At 46.4% G+C, this 20,276-nt stretch overlaps 1 protein-coding gene across 1 annotated transcript; it reads left to right on the forward strand.

Moving 5' to 3' along the window:
- Positions 1 to 14,268: 14,268 nt before the first annotated feature.
- On the forward strand, positions 14,269 to 18,946 carry FZD1 (frizzled class receptor 1). Its single transcript, XM_069648421.1, has one exon. The coding sequence runs from the start codon at positions 14,749 to 14,751 to the stop codon at positions 16,465 to 16,467; it is 1,719 nt and encodes a 572-aa protein (XP_069504522.1). The 5' UTR covers positions 14,269 to 14,748; the 3' UTR covers positions 16,468 to 18,946.
- Positions 18,947 to 20,276: the final 1,330 nt, after the last annotated feature.

Here is a 20,276-nt window from a genome sequence, read left to right on the forward strand (position 1 = left end):
CTTGTGTTGCCTCATACCTATGTACCAAGTGGGCAAAATAAATTGTATGCAAATGGCCCAACTTAGGGCATTCTGTAAAAAGATGTTCCCAGTGATGTTACAAATTCTACAGAATTCGGACTCCTCTTGCAGTTTCAATCTGGTTCATTTTACCGCCAGCACTGGTAGCTGGTTAATGCGCATCAACTGCCTGAGCTACAGACCTTAGGGTCGGGAGAAACCATCAGATAAGGCTGAGTTCTCATGAATCTGTGTGTCACATTAGATATTGCTGGATAACCATGGAGTAAAGACAGATATTCGTAATTACAAATGCAATCCCATTTTTCTACCATCTTCGCAAAAATTCTTTTCAGCGTTAAGTATTGTTTTTTCTTGCTGAAGTCAGGTAGCCATCCCACGGAGTGGAACATATGCCTTATCATTTGCAAATATCTATCCTGCTACTGTGGCACAATGGAGCCTTATCCTACCATCCGAGCCGACCTATTTTCTTTATTAATGGTATTGATTTGGAGGAATAATTCACCTCTCTGTCTCAATATCATTGCCTTCATAGACTTCAGACCAAGCTCCAACCATAAATACTCCATCGGAGTTGACTGCGCTAAACAAAGCATATTCCCCCCGCAAAATGATTTAACCAATCTAGGTTTGTCATTCCCAAGGATTCCACAGCATACAGTATTGAGGGGCAGAACCACTGTTTATACAGCGGTAGCATCCACTTCATGGAAAAACTGGCGCTCTCTCGGGCAAATCTCTTTACTGGAAATGTTAGCTGTGTAGCCTTTGCTGCTTTGGTCTTAATAATGTTTTCATAGTTTGCAGGGTATGTCAACTCTAGTACAAGGTATTTATTTGATGAGGTATAATGGATTAGACCCAGAGTGGTATCTATGGCTACTCTATTCCTTTTCTTTATTGAGGCCGGCATAACATTAATTTTCTCTAGATTTATTATTAACTCATTTTCTTTGCCGTAGTGATCCAATTCTCTGAGGAGTCTCTTAATTCTGGTAACTGAATATTACTAAGTCATCCGCATAAGAATTGCTGTGATTTTTTTCAGAATTAATGTGGGTGACCACTTGACGGCAGCCTCTAAATGCTGTATCAGGTTGGCCAAATATAAATTAAAAAGTAGCGGGGCCAAAAACACCCCTGTTTAACCACTCTGTTTATCTTTATTTCCCCTGATAGGAAGTTACCATTCCCTAAGTGTATTTTTGCTGTCTTTTTTTATGCAGGGATATAACCAGTTGAAGAAGCCAGGGCAGGCAGCCCCAATTCATCATTTTTGCCCACAAATGGTCTCTGTTCACTAGGTCATATGCTGACTTGAAATCAACTTAAGTGATATACAATGATGAACTCTGCTTTCTATTTGCATTGGAGATCAATGTATCTGAAATTCTAATGTTTAAATTTGTACTGGCCCCTGCTCGGAAACCTGTTTGTAAGGGATGTAATCATTTGTTGTCCTCTACCCATAATTGCAAATGTTCAAAACACCTTTCCTGTAGAATCGAGTAGAGATAATAACTGATATATCTCGGTCTCCGGCTTTAAAAATAGGGACCAGTATAAGCCGGGTCCAGTATTGTGGTATCACCCCGTGCTGGCATACCTTTCAAATAAAAAATATATTAGTACAGCCCATTTTTCTGGATCAGCTTTTAGAACTGACATGGCCAAGCCATTTGGGTCAGATGTTCCAGAATTGTTTGCCTTTGCAATGATGTCCATTATTAGCCCAACATTAAAATACAGTATCCACAGATCTTTAGAAATCATTTTACTATCCTCGTGAATTTCGTGACTAAACATTTTTCCTTCAATATACTTGCTCCAAGTTTTTTCTTGGATTGGGTTTATGAGCTTTTTCATATTTTTAGGGTCCTTAGCTAATGAGATGGTGTGCCATATAGTTCTTGGTTTCCGACTTAGTATTACATTAAGTGGCTGCTGCTATTTGGATGTTGTGCCTTCGATCTTTCATCTGTTGTACCAATTTCGATAGGTGTTCCTAGCTTTCTTAATATTAGCCAAGGCACCACTGTCGAGATTCAGGCGCAACTTTAAATGTCGTACCTCTCTACGTAACTTACCTTTGGCCAGCTACACCTCCATATCAAATGGGACATCACCGTTGTTCGTAGTCAAGGTTAATGGGTTGCCCTTTCTGTCCCACACCCTACTTGTTAATGATCAATGCTTCAATATCTTCAGCATTTGACCGGGACAGAAAATGTAAACCCCCCACTACAAACCATTCAATTCCTTACATGCCTTTTTAATGTTGACAATTGACCAACATATACAGTTTGCACCTTGGTTGACTTCCAGTGCGTCGGAGGCCCTTTCCATAGGGGTCTCCCCAGTTTCTTGTATGGTCAATATCATCATAGATTGGTCACTATACTGTGTTGAAACCACCTTTAACGACACGGCCCACTCCAAGAGAGGAACATTGCCACAAATATAGTCAAGAGTAGCTAGTTTCTTGCCCATACTCTGGGTTGATTTACCGGGGATATCGTTAAGAATCCAACCATTTAGGGGCATGATTTCCCAGTCTGTCAAAAAGTGGATCCACTCACAACCCTTAATGTTTTATTCTTTCAGAGCTAAGTTGTTTTTCTTTAGTCTATTTGTGTATCTTATCTTCAGGATAGATTCCCCGAATTGTGCATTTAAGTCGCCTTCAACCAAGACCCAGTCCGAGTCATGATCCACCATCCAAGAAAAATTAGGATGTCAAAGTATTCGAAGATGGCGTCTGTGTTATCCGTACTGTTAAGGGACTTCAATTCAGCACTCCAACTAAGTCAATGCCTGGTCTGGGATGCCCAAGGGAAGCCCTTATTTATATATTTTTATGACAAGTTATAATCTGGATGATAAATCCTTATAGAAGCCCCTCTCTTTGAATCCCCCTGACCTCGCTGAGCCAAGAAGTAGGTTTGTTTTGCAATTTACAAATTTATTGGAAAATTAAACAAGATATATATATCACACTTGTATAAATAAATTAATATTTGATAACACACTTATGAAGATAATGTTGATCAACAATGGATCCTAGCACACTTTTTTTCATCAGTTAGGAGTTGGTACAGAAAGGATAAAATAGCTGGGAATGCTTTATGGTTTCAAGGAAGAGTAATGGTGGACAGGAATGCAGTACAGAAATAAACTGATATGGTTTCAAAAAGAGATAATATAATCACTTTTCCGCTTTGTGGCAATTCACTCCCCCCTATGCAATATAAAGAGATGGAAGGAAGCACACAGTTTTCAGGAATACAATCACAATACAATACGAATTTCAGTTCCCCCCTAGCAAGCTTAGAGCACAGGGATGATTTTAAAACACAGGCAAAAATACTTTAATGTGACTTACAAAGAAGTGAAAATATGCTAAAAATGATTTTAATTCCCTATAGGCGATTCGGGGTAGGTGACAGCTACTTTGAATTAGTTCAGGTCAACACTATCAGTGATTCATGAGGGATTATTAGGTTGAAAACGGATTTCAGCAATGCAAAGCAAAAGACAGCAATTTTTCACAGGTGGTGAAATGAGCTAGTTGCAAGTCGGTTTAGGGCTTGTTGGAAAGCTGAGGATCTTAGCTTTAAAATGAAAGTTAAATCTCATTCCTAGCACACGCGGTTCCAAAGATACGGACAATTTTGTGGAGGTAGATTTTCAGAAATAAAGTAGTGATTCAGAATGGCAAATTACACTTTCACAGGTTTAAAGTCAGAGAATGGACACGATTTCTATGATGCAGATCTGGACAGGTTAAAATGGTTTGAATCAGATTATTTTAGACTAAGAGATGGTTCTGGCACAGTTTTCAGGATACTCACTCCTAGTCTTGGAAGGAATGGGCCTCCGTCACGGATCTGGTCAACAGGTTTAGCTGCGGTTCTCTCGCTACGGACGGTCTCTGGTACCGGTTCTGCTCACAGTGATCTGGGTCAGCTCTGCTCTGCTGGTCTGAATATCTGGTTCTGGCAAAAGGTCTTGCCACTGCACAGCGGTCTGGTCTGGATACAGCACTGCTTTCTGGGGTCTGGCATAGGGTTCTAGCCAGAATCAAACAGCACAGGCCGGCTGTTGAAGAGTCAGGTTGCAAAAGATTTTGAGGCCTGCTGAAAAGGATTCAGCTTGTAGTTCAGGCCCCTCTGCTTAAAGTTCTGGATCTGAAGTCTTCTGGATATTGTCTGGTCCGGCAAAATGCTTCGCAAGAAATCAGTTTGAAATGGAAAAGTGAATGTCCCTTCCTGGGTCATAGTGGCTCTTTTTATGTCTTTTGAAAGTGGGTGGGAAGGCTGACTTTCTATGCCCAACCCCCTGAGGATCCTGATAGGTGAGAGAATTCTCTGTGCTCTCACTGGAGAACAGAGTTGTGAGTCAGAGTGTTGCTACATTTTACAATCTATTGAAGAAACACCCCTTTGCTTTTACTGGGAAAATCAATTTTACCCAAAACACATATTTCCCAGATACACATGTTGTTGAAAATACATGTACACATGATGGATGAAGTAAGACAGGTCTCTGATCAAGCCCCATGTTCCTGCAAGCTTGGGTTCAGAAATGACAACATTTTGTGCTTTTTATTAGCCTTTGCAACATTGGTTTTTCCTCAAAGTTTACACAGAGGTACACCCCCTCCCTGAGCACATTACAATAAGTTTTCAATTATCTAGTGTAAGCACAGTGTCTGCAATATTAATAAATAGCGGGGTTCGGCCTCAGAACATCGTACGGAGTCCTAACACCTCTTGAAATGTGCACAGAAAAATCACAGGCATCATGATATTATTGATATAATTTTGACACTTTTGTTCTATGAATTAACCATCTTTTTAAAATTATGCTCTGGCCCAGATGGGTGTGGTTTAGGTTCCAAAGCACATGGAGGGATTTCTGTCTGTCCCCGCCTCCAGCTCAGGTGGCTCTCAGAAGCACTGCTCCTCCCAGTTTCTTCCAAGAGGAAGCCATTTACGACCCCCCTAATTTAACATTTGCCTGAGCCAAGGAAAGCTCATTGTTCTGTTTCCTGCAGCCCCAGGTACCCCACCCCTAATTCAATCAGAGAGGTGTAATCTCCTTTTGGTGGGAACAGCAGAAGGCAGCCAGGACTGTGAATGCAGCTGCTGGGTAAGTTTCAACTCCTGTCGGGGGTAGTTGCCGGGCAGAATTCAATCTCTTCAAGCCAGGCTTCAGCTAAATGTCACTTTTGTTCCAGTTTCGTTCATGCAAATCAAACTTACAATTTTGACACATGCAGCTAGAACACTGTTTCTAAGTTCAAAACTATGACATTTAAACAGTTGCAACCTATGTGACACTCCAAAGTAAATCACTCATTTATTTTAAACATTTTGATTTTAGTGGCTTTAAGTCCAATTTCACTTGAGCTGCTGACATCCCCAGCTCAGCCAGTTTTGTTATCAACATTATTTTAGTCTCTTCATCTTTCCAGATTTTGTATGCACACAAGACTACATTCTGCCAAATGTCTGCTGGTGTTCAGTGAGATTTTTGAATATCTTGCAATGTTTGGAATAGGCATTTTTAGCTTGCATTTCAGAGAAACAAATGTGATTTCAAAGCGCTTTTTGAGCTAACAGGCACTGCTGTTTTTCCTTTGGCACCACGTTTCACTCATGGCGCTTCTGGCCCATCACGCTCGCACTGGTGGGTGGCAGGTCAGGTGACCATTTTGGTGTGCGCAAAACTGTGCGGTTTTCCTGGATTCTGGCGCAAATGTGGGCTTTTCGGCCATCTTGGATTTTCTAAGCCCACAGCACCAAATGTTGTAGCCTAATAATTCAAACGTGGGTAAAGACACCTGACAGTACCCGGCGGAAAATATGTACATACAATTAAGAGACTAATTGGGCCACATTCTTGCATTAAACCGACTTCCACAGCCAAAACATTCCCCTCAGCATCCAAGGGTTTAATCAGCTCAGAGGACAAGTCTTGACTTACCCCTATCAACAGACCCCCTGAGAGATGACCTATGGGACCCTTTATTTGGTGGGGCCTGGTATATCGTATAACCATCCAAATACAACACTTCACATAGCCATGTTTCCTGTGATATAAAGATGTTAGCAGGCCTCCAGATAAGATGCATACTAGGCCTTTTTATACATGAAAATCTTGTAAATATGACAGCTTTATTATTTTCTTGTGTACATTTACACACAAGTTTAGAGCAGAGGGCAGTGCAAATGTCAGGTTACTTGGCACAAAACAGAACACTTCTTTTGTTTTTTAATTATATGTATGTAATTACAAGCCTTGGATAAAAGCCTCTGAAACAGAATGTATTTCTCTGAAGTTGTTAACTGCGCACTGTGATTAAAGGAATGGTTTATTTCCATTCCGCTTCTGCTTTGTTGATGCTCATGGAGCAAACAGGAGCACTGTGCATATTTATTTTCCTATCATATTAGGATTGTATAATTATTAAGATGGAAAACTAAGTTGCAATTGAGAATTAACATTTTGTAACAAATTATGCTTTTTTTCCATTGAAAGCAAACCATTTTACAATTGTATTTTTCAGAGTTCCTGTGCTGTGTGCATAATCATGCGGAGGCAGATCATTTTTACACTTCTATTTTAATTTACACTCCAATTATAAAAACAGTGTGTAAAATGATGACTATGAATGGGTTAATTTACGTCCATTCAACCTTGCAGTCAATGGGGTGCATTACTATAAATGGTCAGTGGCAGCAGAGTCTTTGTTCAAGGGTGAGTGATTGTCATTACACCAATCACAGGTGTTCCAGCCTCTCAAATATTCGGTGCTACAACTAAAACATCCAAAATCTGACTCTCCAGGAAGTGCAAGCGCTGTTCAAAAACAAACAAATGAAATTTACATTTGTAATTTAAATAGAAACTCAGCAAAATGTGTCCCTGTGTTAATCTAGATAGGTATTTAACTTCATGTAGCGCTTCATGTGTGGTTCATTTACCATCTAGGCACTATGATTATTATACCTCAGTCGATACTCAGTTAACCGACCTCTGAAGGTTTTTAGCCAATAAGATGGCTCCGCCAGTTGAGCAGTCGTTGCTGTGATCTGTAGGTTGCAGGATTCGACTCCCGGCAAGCTCAAGTAAGCCTTTCATCCTTTCAAGGTCGATAAAGGAGTACCGACTTTGGTTTGGTGACAATTGTGATAAATTTGCTCTATGTACAGTGCCATGCCAAAAGCGCTATATAAATAACCATTTGACCATGAGATTAGATATAGAATTTAGCATAGAGTCCGTGCCTCTCTGCAGTGTTGTATCATAACATTGGCATACCATTAGGTAGTAATAGCTCCAGGAAATGAGGACTTTCATTAAACATCAAAAGACAATTCTGCTATTGAACCTCAAAACACACAATACAGTTCATGTTTGATTTAGTATGTAATTGTGTTTTCAACATTTAAATATATACAGGCGAGATCACATGGCCAGACCATAGAGAAATAATGAAAGGTGTATTCTGTCACAATGCCGAAAGCTGCCCGCATAGTAATGATGTCCATACAGTTTTTGCACACGTCTGCTGGATGTCACATATATTTTACTCTCTTGCAAAGGAGAAAAGTCATTTTTACTCTCTTAAAATCACATTTACTCTCAAAATGTAAAAATAGGGAGTAAAATACTCCCAACTCAAAATCTTATCTGGAGCACTGGATATTAGAATTCACAAATAAATCAGATGTACCCTTATCTAGTACAACATGTGAATGTCCCCAAGTGTTCCATGACAGTATATTAGTATATTAAAAGTGCAATTACCAGTTAACATTCCTCCCGGGGTGACATTCTTTAGCCACCTCCAACTTTGGGTATTATTGAAACTGGCAGGATCATTTGCCTTTGGCGTTTTTTACACTACCAGCATCTGATCCCTTAAAGCATCATTTGCAATGTTCAGAAATGTTGGCACTGTTATTGAATAATAAAGGGGCATCCAGCGTATACCCTTAAAGCTCCAATGAGTCTGCCTGTGCCCATACCAGGAATGCAGTAGAAGGTAATGTGCAATGGATTTCTGTCATGCCCTCTTGTTTGAAACCCAAGGGTTGGACAAAGTTCATGTTTTCGGAGCTGAGGATATGCAGTGAAGGGATTTTCTTAAACAGTTTCAGCAGAACTGGGTGATTTATTACCTTCCTGATATTCAGTTACTTTCAATGTGTGCAAATCTGGCTTGGCTGGCAAAGAGGTCTTTTTTGTCACTTTTACTTTCTGTGCCAACCCTGGTAAATGATCCTTAATAGTTGAAGATTGCTGGCCACAGGACATTTGTGCCAGATCGAATACAACGGTCATCTTCCGAGTCAGTGGACCCTTCTTCGTTAGCTATGACATCTTGGCAGGTAGGATTATCTTTTAATAGCCAACTAGTTATGCCTCCACCACATTGTTGTAGGGGTTTTTTCTGCTGCATTGCTTTTTTCCTGGCTTTCTTTGACTAAGGGGGGGCCTCCACTGAAGAGACATTTGTCAAGTTCAAGGGATGAATGTCAACCTCAATCAGAGGAGTGGGAGCCTTAACTGAGGCTTTTTGGCGTTGTCCTTGTTGCTTCTTTAAGCACCTTTCTTTAAAAGTAGAGTAGGACAGTGGTGAGGCCAAACCGTTGTTAATGATCCCATTTGGCTCCTCCATCCCTTGAGAGTCAATCACAATGGGCTCTACCCTGGCGAAGTCTCTAACATTGTCATCCAATGGGTTTATCTGCTCCAAGTAGCTTTTTTGGTCCGGTCATGTTAGTAGAGATGCCACTGTGTGGCCCTACCTCATCAGTTCCTTATGGATACAGCCAAATAGTTTCAATAAAATCTTTATAGAAAAATAGCAAAATGCAGCACCTCACTGTTAGGTTCCATCAAGGAGTTTGGCTCATTCAGTGAGCTGCTAGACTGGTTGTTGGGAGCCAGAGTTTGAGTTGGGGGTTTGGGGGGTGGAGTCTATTAACACATTTGGGGAAGCCAAGAGACATTGTGTCCCATGGCTGTTAATAGAATTTGGGTGGGTAGAGGCATGCAAAAACGACCCTGACTCCACCACAGCTGGAGCTTGGTTACCATTGGTATTATCCCTTTCAGGGTCCAAACCAGGTCTCAAAACATTGCTCACCAGGTAGCACAGCTCAAGCAGAAAGTTGTTATATATGCCTCCGTAAAAGGACTGGAGATCCGTTATAGTCACTGGGTGTTCCTCGTGAAGAACTTGGGCAACAGTTACCTCAGGTTCTCCCCTTGTGTCCTGTTGAGCTGCCTCCTGTTTCTTTGAAAAGAACATCAAGATTTTCTTAGTTGTGAGTGAAGTAATGTTTAAAGACTCAGTGAGAAATTTGACTTGTTACTTCTTGTTGTTCGGTCACCATAACAGTTTAATGCAGGGGGCACGTTTGTATTCATTGGCTTTCTCCTGCATTTTTTGCTTCCACAAATTATAATTTCTCTCAATCGGGGGGGCTTTCGTCGGCATGATTCCATCAATTGGTATTGGTTATATACCGCAACACCGCCAATAACTTTGGTCCGGTCGTGCGGTACAGTAGGTGGCTGAAAAACATAAGATAACCGAACAGAAGCAATTTCCAATAGGCAACCACTTACTGTAATAGCAGCTGATATAGTCTTTCAAAGGGTTGGGTCCAATGTAGCAGGATGGATGGGGGTATCCAATGAAGAGGCCCTTTAAGACGAGGTAACAGTATCTGAGATGGATGGGGTTGCAGATCTAATAATGAGACTGACTCAGGAAGTTGGCAAACATTATCTGTTTTAATAACACATTTTTCAAACAGGGAGTACAATGGACATTAACAGATGCCGCACAGCTCGCTCAACGAGTTCTGGAAAACATTTCATTAAAAAACATCACTTTATATGAAAAACTTGCCATGAGTGACGTCATACTACGTGGCAAAAATAAGAAAACCTACTACGGGATATGATAGACTTAATAGGAACATCTACATATAGTTTCTATGGTATATAGGGTCGTGATTGGGTCTCTAAAGTCAGGTGGAAAAATAAGCCCACCCCAAGTGCAAGTCATCTTCTGTGTTAGACTAATACATGATATACTATTGGCTTCTCAAACTATAGGGCTCCTTAATATGTGGCCCTCTACAATTGGTTGGCACACTTGTACCCTTCTGGAATATTCCACATGCTAGCAGTACACAGGTTGGTACCCCAGGTGCTGAGGGGTTTGCCTGGTCATGCCTCCCCACCCAATTAGCCCAACATCCATCATCAGTCATGTAATCTGCCACTCAAATGTGTTTGAACTCGTCCTTGTGGAGGCTCTCTGTACCTGACAATAAAAGGGAGTGAAGGCATGACCTTATCTTCTGGTCTCGGTGTAGCTCGCCCCAAAGTCTATTTTCATCTGACCATGTGACTAGAGACCACGTTTTGAGCTGCTTCGTTGCTTTTAATAATATTAAATGCAGAAAACCTGGGACTGCTGGTGTTTTTCCATTACACCTCAAACAGGAGCTCTGCTCGCTGTCACGTTATCGTATCTTCTTGAGTAGATAGCGGGGCTCTCGGTGGGCCAGACTCTTGACACTGGGCCAGGCAAGCCTTCTCGAATCTTCCTTTGCCAACAGCTATTCTTATTCTGCTGTGCCACACTTCCAGCCCTTTCATTCACAGGGTCCAAGTTTGCTAAAATATGTTGTGGAACATCCAGATTCTATACATTCCTATATATCTACATTGGTGCATTGCCTTCAGTCTATTCACTATGTAGCCAGCCTCATGATTACTTTTTCTACTTGCGTTACTGCGTCTGTACAATTGTAAAATGGTTTTAAATTTTCTTCAGTGCTTCTCTGCATGTGCAATCTTCATTTTGCTCCCAAAATGTTGCTTAATTCGCTACTTCCTCACCATATTCTATAAGGTCTATATTCTTTATTCAATGACATCTCTTCTGTGTGCGTCATTTCTACTTCACGTGACGTCACCAGTCTTCTCTTTCATTCACTTTCACACTTCTTCCAGAACTTCCTCCAGAAGACTGTCATTTCTCTGCAAATACGTGTAGGGTTTTCTCAATGGATACCTTGTTCCAAGGACTCTTCGTGGTATAGGTACCATTACTGGCCTTGCGCATGTCACAATTTCTGGCTGCCAACATATAGGCAGGATGGGGCGGGACTTCTGGTAGGGGTGGTTGGCTTCTCCTCAACAACACGCTGCACCACTCTGCTGGGGTAAGGTGCAGAGTGTTGTGCTGCATGTTTAGGACCAACATGCAGCACAACACTCTGCACCGCTCCGCTGGGCCAAGGTGCTTTTGAGTGTTTATGACTGTCTCCAGGAATCCAAAACAGTAGCAACTGACGATAGACTGCCTCAAAACAGCTACAGCTTGTTCTCACACCGGAAAACTCAGCACAACACTTCGCTGAATACTCTGAAATCTTTTGTTAGAATGTATCCTTTAGTTTACCTTAGGCAGGGAAATCCTTGTCAGTGAAGGGATAGTAAGGTGTGCATCCAACCTCTTGAGTTAATAAAATGGCATATTTTGAAAAAACTTCACAAAGTTGTCCACCTCACATTTTTGACTCCTCATACTGGGAACCAAGGTGAGACAATAGGGGACCCACATGTTAAGAGGGCAGGGTAAATTAGGATGTGGGTAATTAGTCAAGCGACTATAGTGGACTGGGAGTTAGTATATAGGTGGTAACCAATGAGAGTGGGGGATTAACACTGTGTATTGTACACATCACGAGTGACAATTTCTTTCCTCAAAACCTTGTACTTGCTTAGAACTAATACAGAACTCTGTGTCTGTTTGGTTCTACAGGAGCTTCTGACACCTTTTTTCCTTTTTGTAAACAAAATAAATCTTGTTTTCCTTGCAAAGACGTGCACCAAGCCTTTTTCCTTAGAGTGTTTTTATTGTTTGGAGTTCTTGCTTTACACATGCTTGGTTAGGTATTTTGCCCTTTAGTTCCTCTGTGCCAGTGGGCACTGATTATGAATATCATTAAGACCTGTGAGTTCAGCCTCCGATTGCTGTTTGGGTTATTTCACCAGTAGGACCATTAAATTCAGCCTGTTCATCGGTTACGTGGGGTGGGACTGTATAATAGGGGTTGCTAGATCGGTGTTGCCTAGTTAACCACTATATCTTCCACGGTGCTTCAAGGCCTCTGGCTCACCGAGTCTTAAACACATGCTAGAATGTGACGGTCATTGGTGCTGTACATTCATCAATGCCATAAGTGGGGAAGAGGGGCAGCTGGACAATCACCAGCCAGCACCACGGGGGCAAGGCTTGGGTAAAGGCTACTCCCAGGAGTGCCTGTGCTGAGTGACAACCTATACAGGAAGATCTTGCTGCACTTTTTGACGGGGAAGTTCATGAATTCAGTAGTGGTTTTGCCACAATTGACAATCAATTTACTATCGGAATAAAGTGGTTTTGCTTTAAGTTCTGTGGATAGTTGGTCAGCACATTCCCTTTGCCACCAATAAGGTCAGTGGAAAATGATAAGGGGGAGGATGTATTTAAAGAAGCATTTCACGATTTGCTGTATGGTTTCCAGGCACAACTCATGTGCCCGGCTATTGGATGTTATGTTGATTGGCTCTTGTAAACCGCACACCTCCATCACACCGAACGTGCTGGTGGGCATTGCAGCTCCATCGGCAAGATTGTTTACGCTGCAGGGGGCAACCTTTGCTGGTGCCACCAGTAGTAGTTGTGGTAACACGCTACGTGGCACAGCAATGCTGGAATATACTTAAAACCGGGCCCCTTTTTTAAAAATATTTTTACAAATTAAGCATCTAATGCAAGTAAACACGGGGCATTCATTCCCTCTAAGCCTGTGTGCTGGATTATGTATGGGGATTTGCCGGCTACAATGGCAATATATGACATATGGTAACAGTTTCCCCATTCTCAAAAGTACCAATGTGGGGTGTCAAAACAGACAGAATGTGTTTTAACATTGTAGCTGCAATTGGTCTTTGGAAACAAAACGAGTTTCCGTCGTCGTGTTACTAACCCTCTATCTGGGGCACCTAGTCCAGAAAAACAGAGAAAACAATGTAGACTAGTAGCACAGATGTTTAGGATATAGCCCAGATGTGTCTTTAACCGGATTGTCAATGTTTAAACCCGTTCCGCGTGGCCTTTCTTTGCTATTGGAACTGCCCGGTGGGTGTGGCGAATTCCACGAGCCAGTGAAGGGTAACAAAAGGACGCCGTGCTCCCCTGGAACAAAAGTGTGAGTGAAGCGCACTAGATCTCCCAGCGAGAGCCCTTCGTTTTCTCGCTTGGAAGCAACGGGGCGGGGGAGAGATTCCCCGGAGCACAGGCCAGATCCACACCCAGCTCCACCTGGAGCCAATCACCGCACTCGCCCGGGCGGGGCAGCAGGCAGAAGGAGTTCTTTCGCAAGGGGCCGTCGTAAAAGTTCAGCGAAAATAAAACACGCAAACAGTTTGGGAATGTGTGTGTGTCCCACTGTGTGCTGTCAACTACTCTACAGCTGTACGATGAGTGCTGCCGGGGTAAGGGGGTGGATGGGGGCAGCTCACGCGTGCCCCTTCTTAGAGCTGAGCGGTGGTTACACGGACGTCCGCATTTCGCGTTCTTGTTTACTTTGATGTGCCCGATACTATTGCTGGAGTGCACAAGAATGCGTGTGACTGTGCATGGGAAGGCACTGGTGCTTGCAGCTACGTATTAACTTTAGTCCGTAACACAAGCAGGGTTTATATGCCATTTAATTTTTTTTTTAAAAAAACACAATTTCGCGGAAGAAACCAGGACGTTTTGTGCATGCATTCACTGGCTAGTCTAAAAGGACTTGAAAAGTGTATGGGGTGTAAAAAGGGGAGAGGGGTTTGTACCCTTGCATAGCTAGAGCGGGGTGTGCTCATAATTACCCCAAGGAGCCGCCTCCCCATACTGTGTGCAGCTAATTGTGTGTACATTGAGCCAGCCGCTCCGCGGGGACTAGAGGGGGCGGAGGTACATCTGCTTCAGCCCCGCGCGCCGTGCTGCACACGGCCCCCCTTTGTGCGCTGACAAGTGCAGCGAATGTGCTAATGTTGTGCCCATTATCGCGCGGCGGGGCCGCCCGCCCGCCCGGCCTCCCCCCTCGCCCCCTCCCCGCTGCGCCGGGACTGACACTGCCCCGCTTTGTGTGCAGCCCCGAGGCCGTCTGAAGTCTGGGCTCTCGCTCGCAGATGGTAACTTGGCACTCGGTCCCCGGGCCTCTGAGGGCGCGCGCGTCAGTCAGTGCCAAGGCTCCTCCCCCAAGGCAGTGTAGTAGGGGCAGACGGCGGGGCGCCTGGAAAACTGGTGCGCGGCGGCAGCGACGACGGGGAGAAGGGAGTTCACGGGCTGGCGAGAGAGTGCAGCGGGCTGGGGAGGAGGAGCTGCTGCTGCTGCCCGCCGCCCCCGCTGCAGCAGCGGCGGCGGCCACCTACCGGAGCAGAGCGGCGGCCGCTGCGAGACTTGGGTGCCGATTCCTCCGGCTTTCAACTTTTCAGAGGGTCACCGCACACCACTCACTGCCTGATCAGACTGAAGGACAACTTGTAGCGATGATCGCAACGCGGGGTCGGATCGGCGGTCCCTCCCACCGCAGGGCGGCGGGGAGAGAGGAGTGAGCCTCGCCGGCGACCAGAGACCCGCAGGCAGCCACAGACATGAACGGGCGCCCTGGAATGCGGGCCCCGTGGCCCGGCTCCCCCCTGCTGCCGCTCTTCCTGCTGCTCCTCTGGGGGGGCGCCCTGCTGCGGGCGCAGCCCTTCAACGGCGAGCGGGGCATCTCGATCCCAGACCACGGCTACTGCCAGCCCATCGCCATCCCGCTGTGCACGGACATCGCCTACAACCAGACCATCATGCCCAACCTGCTGGGCCACACCAACCAGGAGGACGCCGGGCTGGAGGTGCACCAGTTCTACCCGCTGGTCAAGGTGCAGTGCTCGGCGGAGCTGCGCTTCTTCCTGTGCTCCATGTACGCGCCCGTGTGCACCGTGCTGGAGCAGGCGCTGCCGCCCTGCCGCTCCCTGTGCGAGCGGGCGCGCCAGGGCTGCGAGGCGCTCATGAACAAGTTCGGCTTCCAGTGGCCCGAGACGCTGCGCTGCGAGAAGTTCCCGGTGCACGGCGCCGGCGAGCTCTGCGTGGGACAGAACACCTCGGAGCGGGAGGCGGGCGCCACGCCCAGCGCGGCGCCCCCGGAGCTCCTGACCAGCAGCCCGCTGCAGGGGGCGGCCGGCGGGCGCAACCCGCATCGGGGCGGCCCGGGCGAGCGCTTCACCTGCCCGCGGGCGCTGCGGGTGCCCGCCTACGTCAGCTACCACTTTTTGGGCGAGAAGGACTGCGGCGCCCCGTGCGAGCCCCAGCGGCCGCACGGCCTCATGTACTTTGGCGCAGAGGAGCTGCGCTTTTCGCGCATCTGGATCGGCATCTGGTCGGTGCTGTGTTGCGCCTCCACGCTCTTCACGGTGCTGACCTACCTAGTGGACATGAAGCGCTTCAGCTACCCGGAGCGGCCCATCATCTTCCTGTCCGGCTGCTACACCATGGTGGCCGTCGCCTACATCGCCGGCTTCCTGCTGGAGGAGCGCGCAGTCTGCAACGACAAGTTCTCCGAGGACGGCTACCGCACAGTGGCGCAGGGCACCAAGAAGGAGGGCTGCACCTTCCTCTTCATGATGCTCTACTTCTTCGGCATGGCCTCCTCCATCTGGTGGGTCATCCTGTCGCTCACCTGGTTCCTGGCGGCGGGCATGAAGTGGGGCCACGAGGCCATCGAAGCCAACTCGCAGTATTTCCACCTAGCCGCCTGGGCCGTGCCGGCCATCAAGACGATCACCATCCTGGCCGTGGGCCAGGTGGACGGCGACGTGCTCAGCGGGGTCTGCTTCGTGGGCATCAACAGCGTGGACGCGCTGCGGGGCTTCGTGCTGGCGCCGCTCTTCGTCTACCTCTTCATCGGCACCTCCTTCCTGCTGGCCGGCTTCGTGTCCCTCTTCCGCATCCGCACCATCATGAAGCACGACGGCACCAAGACGGAGAAGCTGGAGAAGCTGATGGTGCGGATCGGCATCTTCAGCGTGCTCTACACCGTGCCCGCCACCATCGTCATCGCCTGCTACTTCTACGAGCAGGCCTTCCGCGAGCAGTGGCAGCGCGCCTGGGTGGGCCAGAGCTGCAAGAGCTACGCCATCCCGTGCCCGGCTACGGCCGGGCAGCCGCACCTGAGCCCCGACTTCACCGTCTTCATGATCAAGTACCTCATGACGCTCATCGTGGGCATCACCTCGGGCTTCTGGATCTGGTCGGGCAAGACGCTCAACTCCTGGCGCAAGTTCTACACGCGGCTCGCCAACACCAAGCACGGGGAGACCACGGTGTGAGGCGCGACGTCTCTGGAGCTGCTTGGAGGCCTGTCGCCCAGGGCCGGCGGCTCGGGACTGCAGGCGGCTCCCTGGGATGGACGCACATGGCCTTAACGAACACACACACTAAGTCGTTCTTGTAAATAGCCGCTGTAAGATTTTTGTAAGTATATTTGTATTTAAGACCAGACCAGGCTTTTTTTTTGTACCCGTAGGGAGCTTTAAAGACTTAATGGGCACCACCCCATGACTTATCCAGAGACAGTCACGATTGCTGGACACACACAAACGTTTGGTGCCATCTGCTGGGACATTGTAGTGATCCTAATTCAAGTGAGTGAATGCCTGCCCTGGGCAGAAAATGTGCCTCGCCTTTACTGATACCTCGCACCCTTTATGCCCACCCCTGGCATCGCAGCTCGTATTACCTGCCTGACCCACCTGTGCATAGGGAGTCTGTATATCCGTACTACACACACACACACACCCTCCCTGTGTTTAGGACTTGTCTTGAGTTCGCCCTAAACTTGTTTACATTGGTAACTGTTGCCTCTGAAAGGAGGTCGGGGGCCCGAGTTACAATGGGGCCACCGTCGCCTCTATTTACTCTGTATTTTTAACGCACTTCAAATATTGTGGTTTTAGCCGAATCTGGTTCATCGGCACTCACAGTTCGCCATTAAATGTATTAACATTGGCATTTGCCACACCCTCACACACCTTTTTTTTTTATTAAAGGATGGCTCTTAAAAAGTTATGACAGCTCCTACACCCCCCCATGCCATTCATGTTTACTTTGTTGTGTACATTCATTAATTCATTCATTCATTTGAGAACGTTTACCCGGAAGTTGATTAGAATGTGCTGCTGCACTACGCATCCCCTATGTGCATGCGTGGGACCCACCATTGCATGGCCTTTGACATGCATGGAAAGCGGCCCCGCTATCGCTGGACTGCGGCCCAGGGAGCCAGGCGTTTAGGGAGAGAGTACACTTCCACGTATGTCACATTGTAAGAAAACGGAAGCCTTTCTAGCTATGCTTTTTGTGTAGTGTGTGTGTCTGTATACAAACGACCAGGAGAGCAACCTGTCGCCTGGCCTGTGAGTAGAAAATGTCACTTCTCTAACAGGAAACGCTTTTTTATGCCTGTGCTATAACATCGCGCACACCCACTGCATTCGACTTAGAACGTGTTTACTAATTAGCCGCAAATACATTTTAACTGTGTCTATTGTCAACCCACATGGGCACGCCCTTTTTTTTCTTTCTATCTGAAGGTGACTCTGGCCTTGGTTTTAGCAGAGCTTGGCGTGTTTTGCTCTTAGCCGAAGCTTCCTGTTATCGGTGGCGTTTTACATTCTCCTGTTCGTCGCATTGTAGTTTAATTATTTTAAACGTGTGTATTGACATGTACTTCACTTCCTGTAACAATGTTGCTTTTTTCACGTTTGGTAATTTTCTTTTTGCATGCAATGTGTCACTTTAGGACGCCAGTGGACACCTCCTAGGGTGAACGAACGCACGTTGCCAGGGTTTCTTTCTGTCAATTGGCACAAGAGACATTTGAAGTCACGCTACACCTCTGATAGCTGTTGTGTACTGGAGGTCGGCAAAATGCCATGCCTCCCACGCCCCCTCAAGTCTTGGCTGCTACTCCTGTTATTTTCTTTACAGCACCAGCAGTACTTTACACCATGTAATCTTGTATGTAAATGTGTAAACATGCTCATGTGTAATCGACAATATACTGTTACAGCTTTGCACACCTACAGATCACAAGCCTTGTCCAACAGGCCTGTCTCCTCCCATTGTGTATACCCCTTGGCTGGGCAAACAATTGAATACAGGTGCGGGAGATAACATTTGTGTTAGTTGGAAATGTTTTTTAGCTCCCAAAACAAAGTTAATTTTTATCAATGGTACGGTCGTCTGTAAGATGCCAAAAATGTGTCGGGCCCAGATCAAGACCGGCACTTGACGTGGGCGTTAATTCAATATTGAAAGTCTTTCAGTGATGGCAGCCAGCGAAGAATGGGACACGGGGTGCAGGCCCAGGCACTCCATGGTTTACAGGGTAACTTAACACGTGAATTGACTTTTTCAAAGTAACCAACTCGCATATTACAATGAAAGAATGGGAAGAAGTTGCCACACTTGACTTCATGATTGTGTTGTTCATTTTTCTGCAATGTATCTTCCCGGAGTGAGGTTTGTAATTTCTGCAATTTACCCACACACCGACAACTGTTATGCCCCCCCCAATATACTCTTTCTGAAAACCTAGACGGGTAACGCGTTTTTATACATATATAATAAAATGCTCTATTTTTCCTTTTATGATGCACTCCAAATAAAACCAGCACACAGCGGTGTAAAAATAAACGTGTACACTTTTTAAAAACGGTATTCCTCAGTGAGGACTAGTGCCTTTACCAATTTTGGTATGTACAGTAATAAAGAACGGCTATGGCATGTGTGCCAGCCAGAATCACATTTGCTGTCATGTGCTTTTTACTTGTGCTTTTGCTTGTGGTCTAACCAGTTCTCTCCCTTCGCGTGTTCTAGGTGTGCAGAGCGCACTCGCAGCGCTAGGATGCGCGATATCTGCCCGGGGTATTCGCTGAGACCGCCTGTCCTCGCCCGCTGGCATCTGCTTTCGCTTATCAGGCAGGCTGTCTTCTCGAAACGTCGAGGGGATGAGTGGGCAGGTCTGGCTGGTAACCATTTTCGGCAGGTACCCCGTCAGAAGCCTGGGGGCCCGATGAGAGAGGGTTGGGGGGCGGTGGAGTCAGACCTGGGGAAAACCTGGTAACATGTATAGATTTTGGTTTTGGAATGAAAAACACCATTTGTTCATGAATTGGTATTTTTTATCTTATTATTATTATGTTTTAATTATTATTTTTCACCGTAATAGAGCCATGGAGTTACATTTAAGAGTCTTGGGGTGGTGAACCACGATTCTTCTCCAACGCTAAACGTGTCGAAAAATCGCCTGAAACTGCAATGGCTACACCCCGCCCCACCCCGAAAATCCACTTCTTCTCCAAAGACCTGTTTCGGTTTTGGCCGTGGTCTTTTAGGCAACCCGGTGTCTGCGGCCGTAGGACCGCCCGGATTGTCACCCACGCAAGCCTCGTTCGGTCGCCTCTGCGGGGGTCGGCTTGGCATTCAGCCGACGTCGTCCTGCACTGGCGCTGCACGACGGGCTGCATGCGATTTATGAAGACCCGGTAAAGAGGGTGGGTAGAATTCCTAATTTGACAGTGGGTGCAATGTTTTCCTACAGGGAGTGGCCATGCAAGTTGCCTTTTACACACACTAGTGGACGCAGACTGCTCGTGGGGTACGATTGGCTGGCAAATGTAACAATAACCGTAAAAATGGGTGCTAATGGCGCAGTAAATGAGATTCGGTTGGGTAGAGGGAACAACAAAAAAAGTTCATATTAAAAACGCATGCTGGGGTTCGCGGAACACACGTCCCTCCTCGGGGGTCTGTGTTTCCATGGCACCCCCTCTATCCTGCAAATCCCAGTAAGTTTATTTAAATGAGCAATCCTGGGAATGACGGCGCAACGCTGTCGCTGCAGGCCCCTGTGAAGTGGGATTGCCTCTCTGGATTCTTTTCTCCCCCCCCCCCCCAAACCGGAGAAATGCCATTGGACGAGGACACGTCCTCTCAGTCCGGGGAGGTGTGTGGAGTTGTTTTAATGAGGCGTGGGGGAGGTGGGCCCTGGCTGCTAGCAGCGCGCAATCTCCAGTGGGCCAATCATCCGGTGCCTTGCACTCGTTATGGGGGCATGGGGGCCGTGCGTGGCCTT

This window comes from Ambystoma mexicanum, chromosome 2q, assembly GCF_040938575.1.
Source record: "Ambystoma mexicanum isolate Mex_15411 chromosome 2q, UKY_AmexF1_1, whole genome shotgun sequence".
NCBI lineage: Eukaryota > Metazoa > Chordata > Amphibia > Caudata > Ambystomatidae > Ambystoma > Ambystoma mexicanum.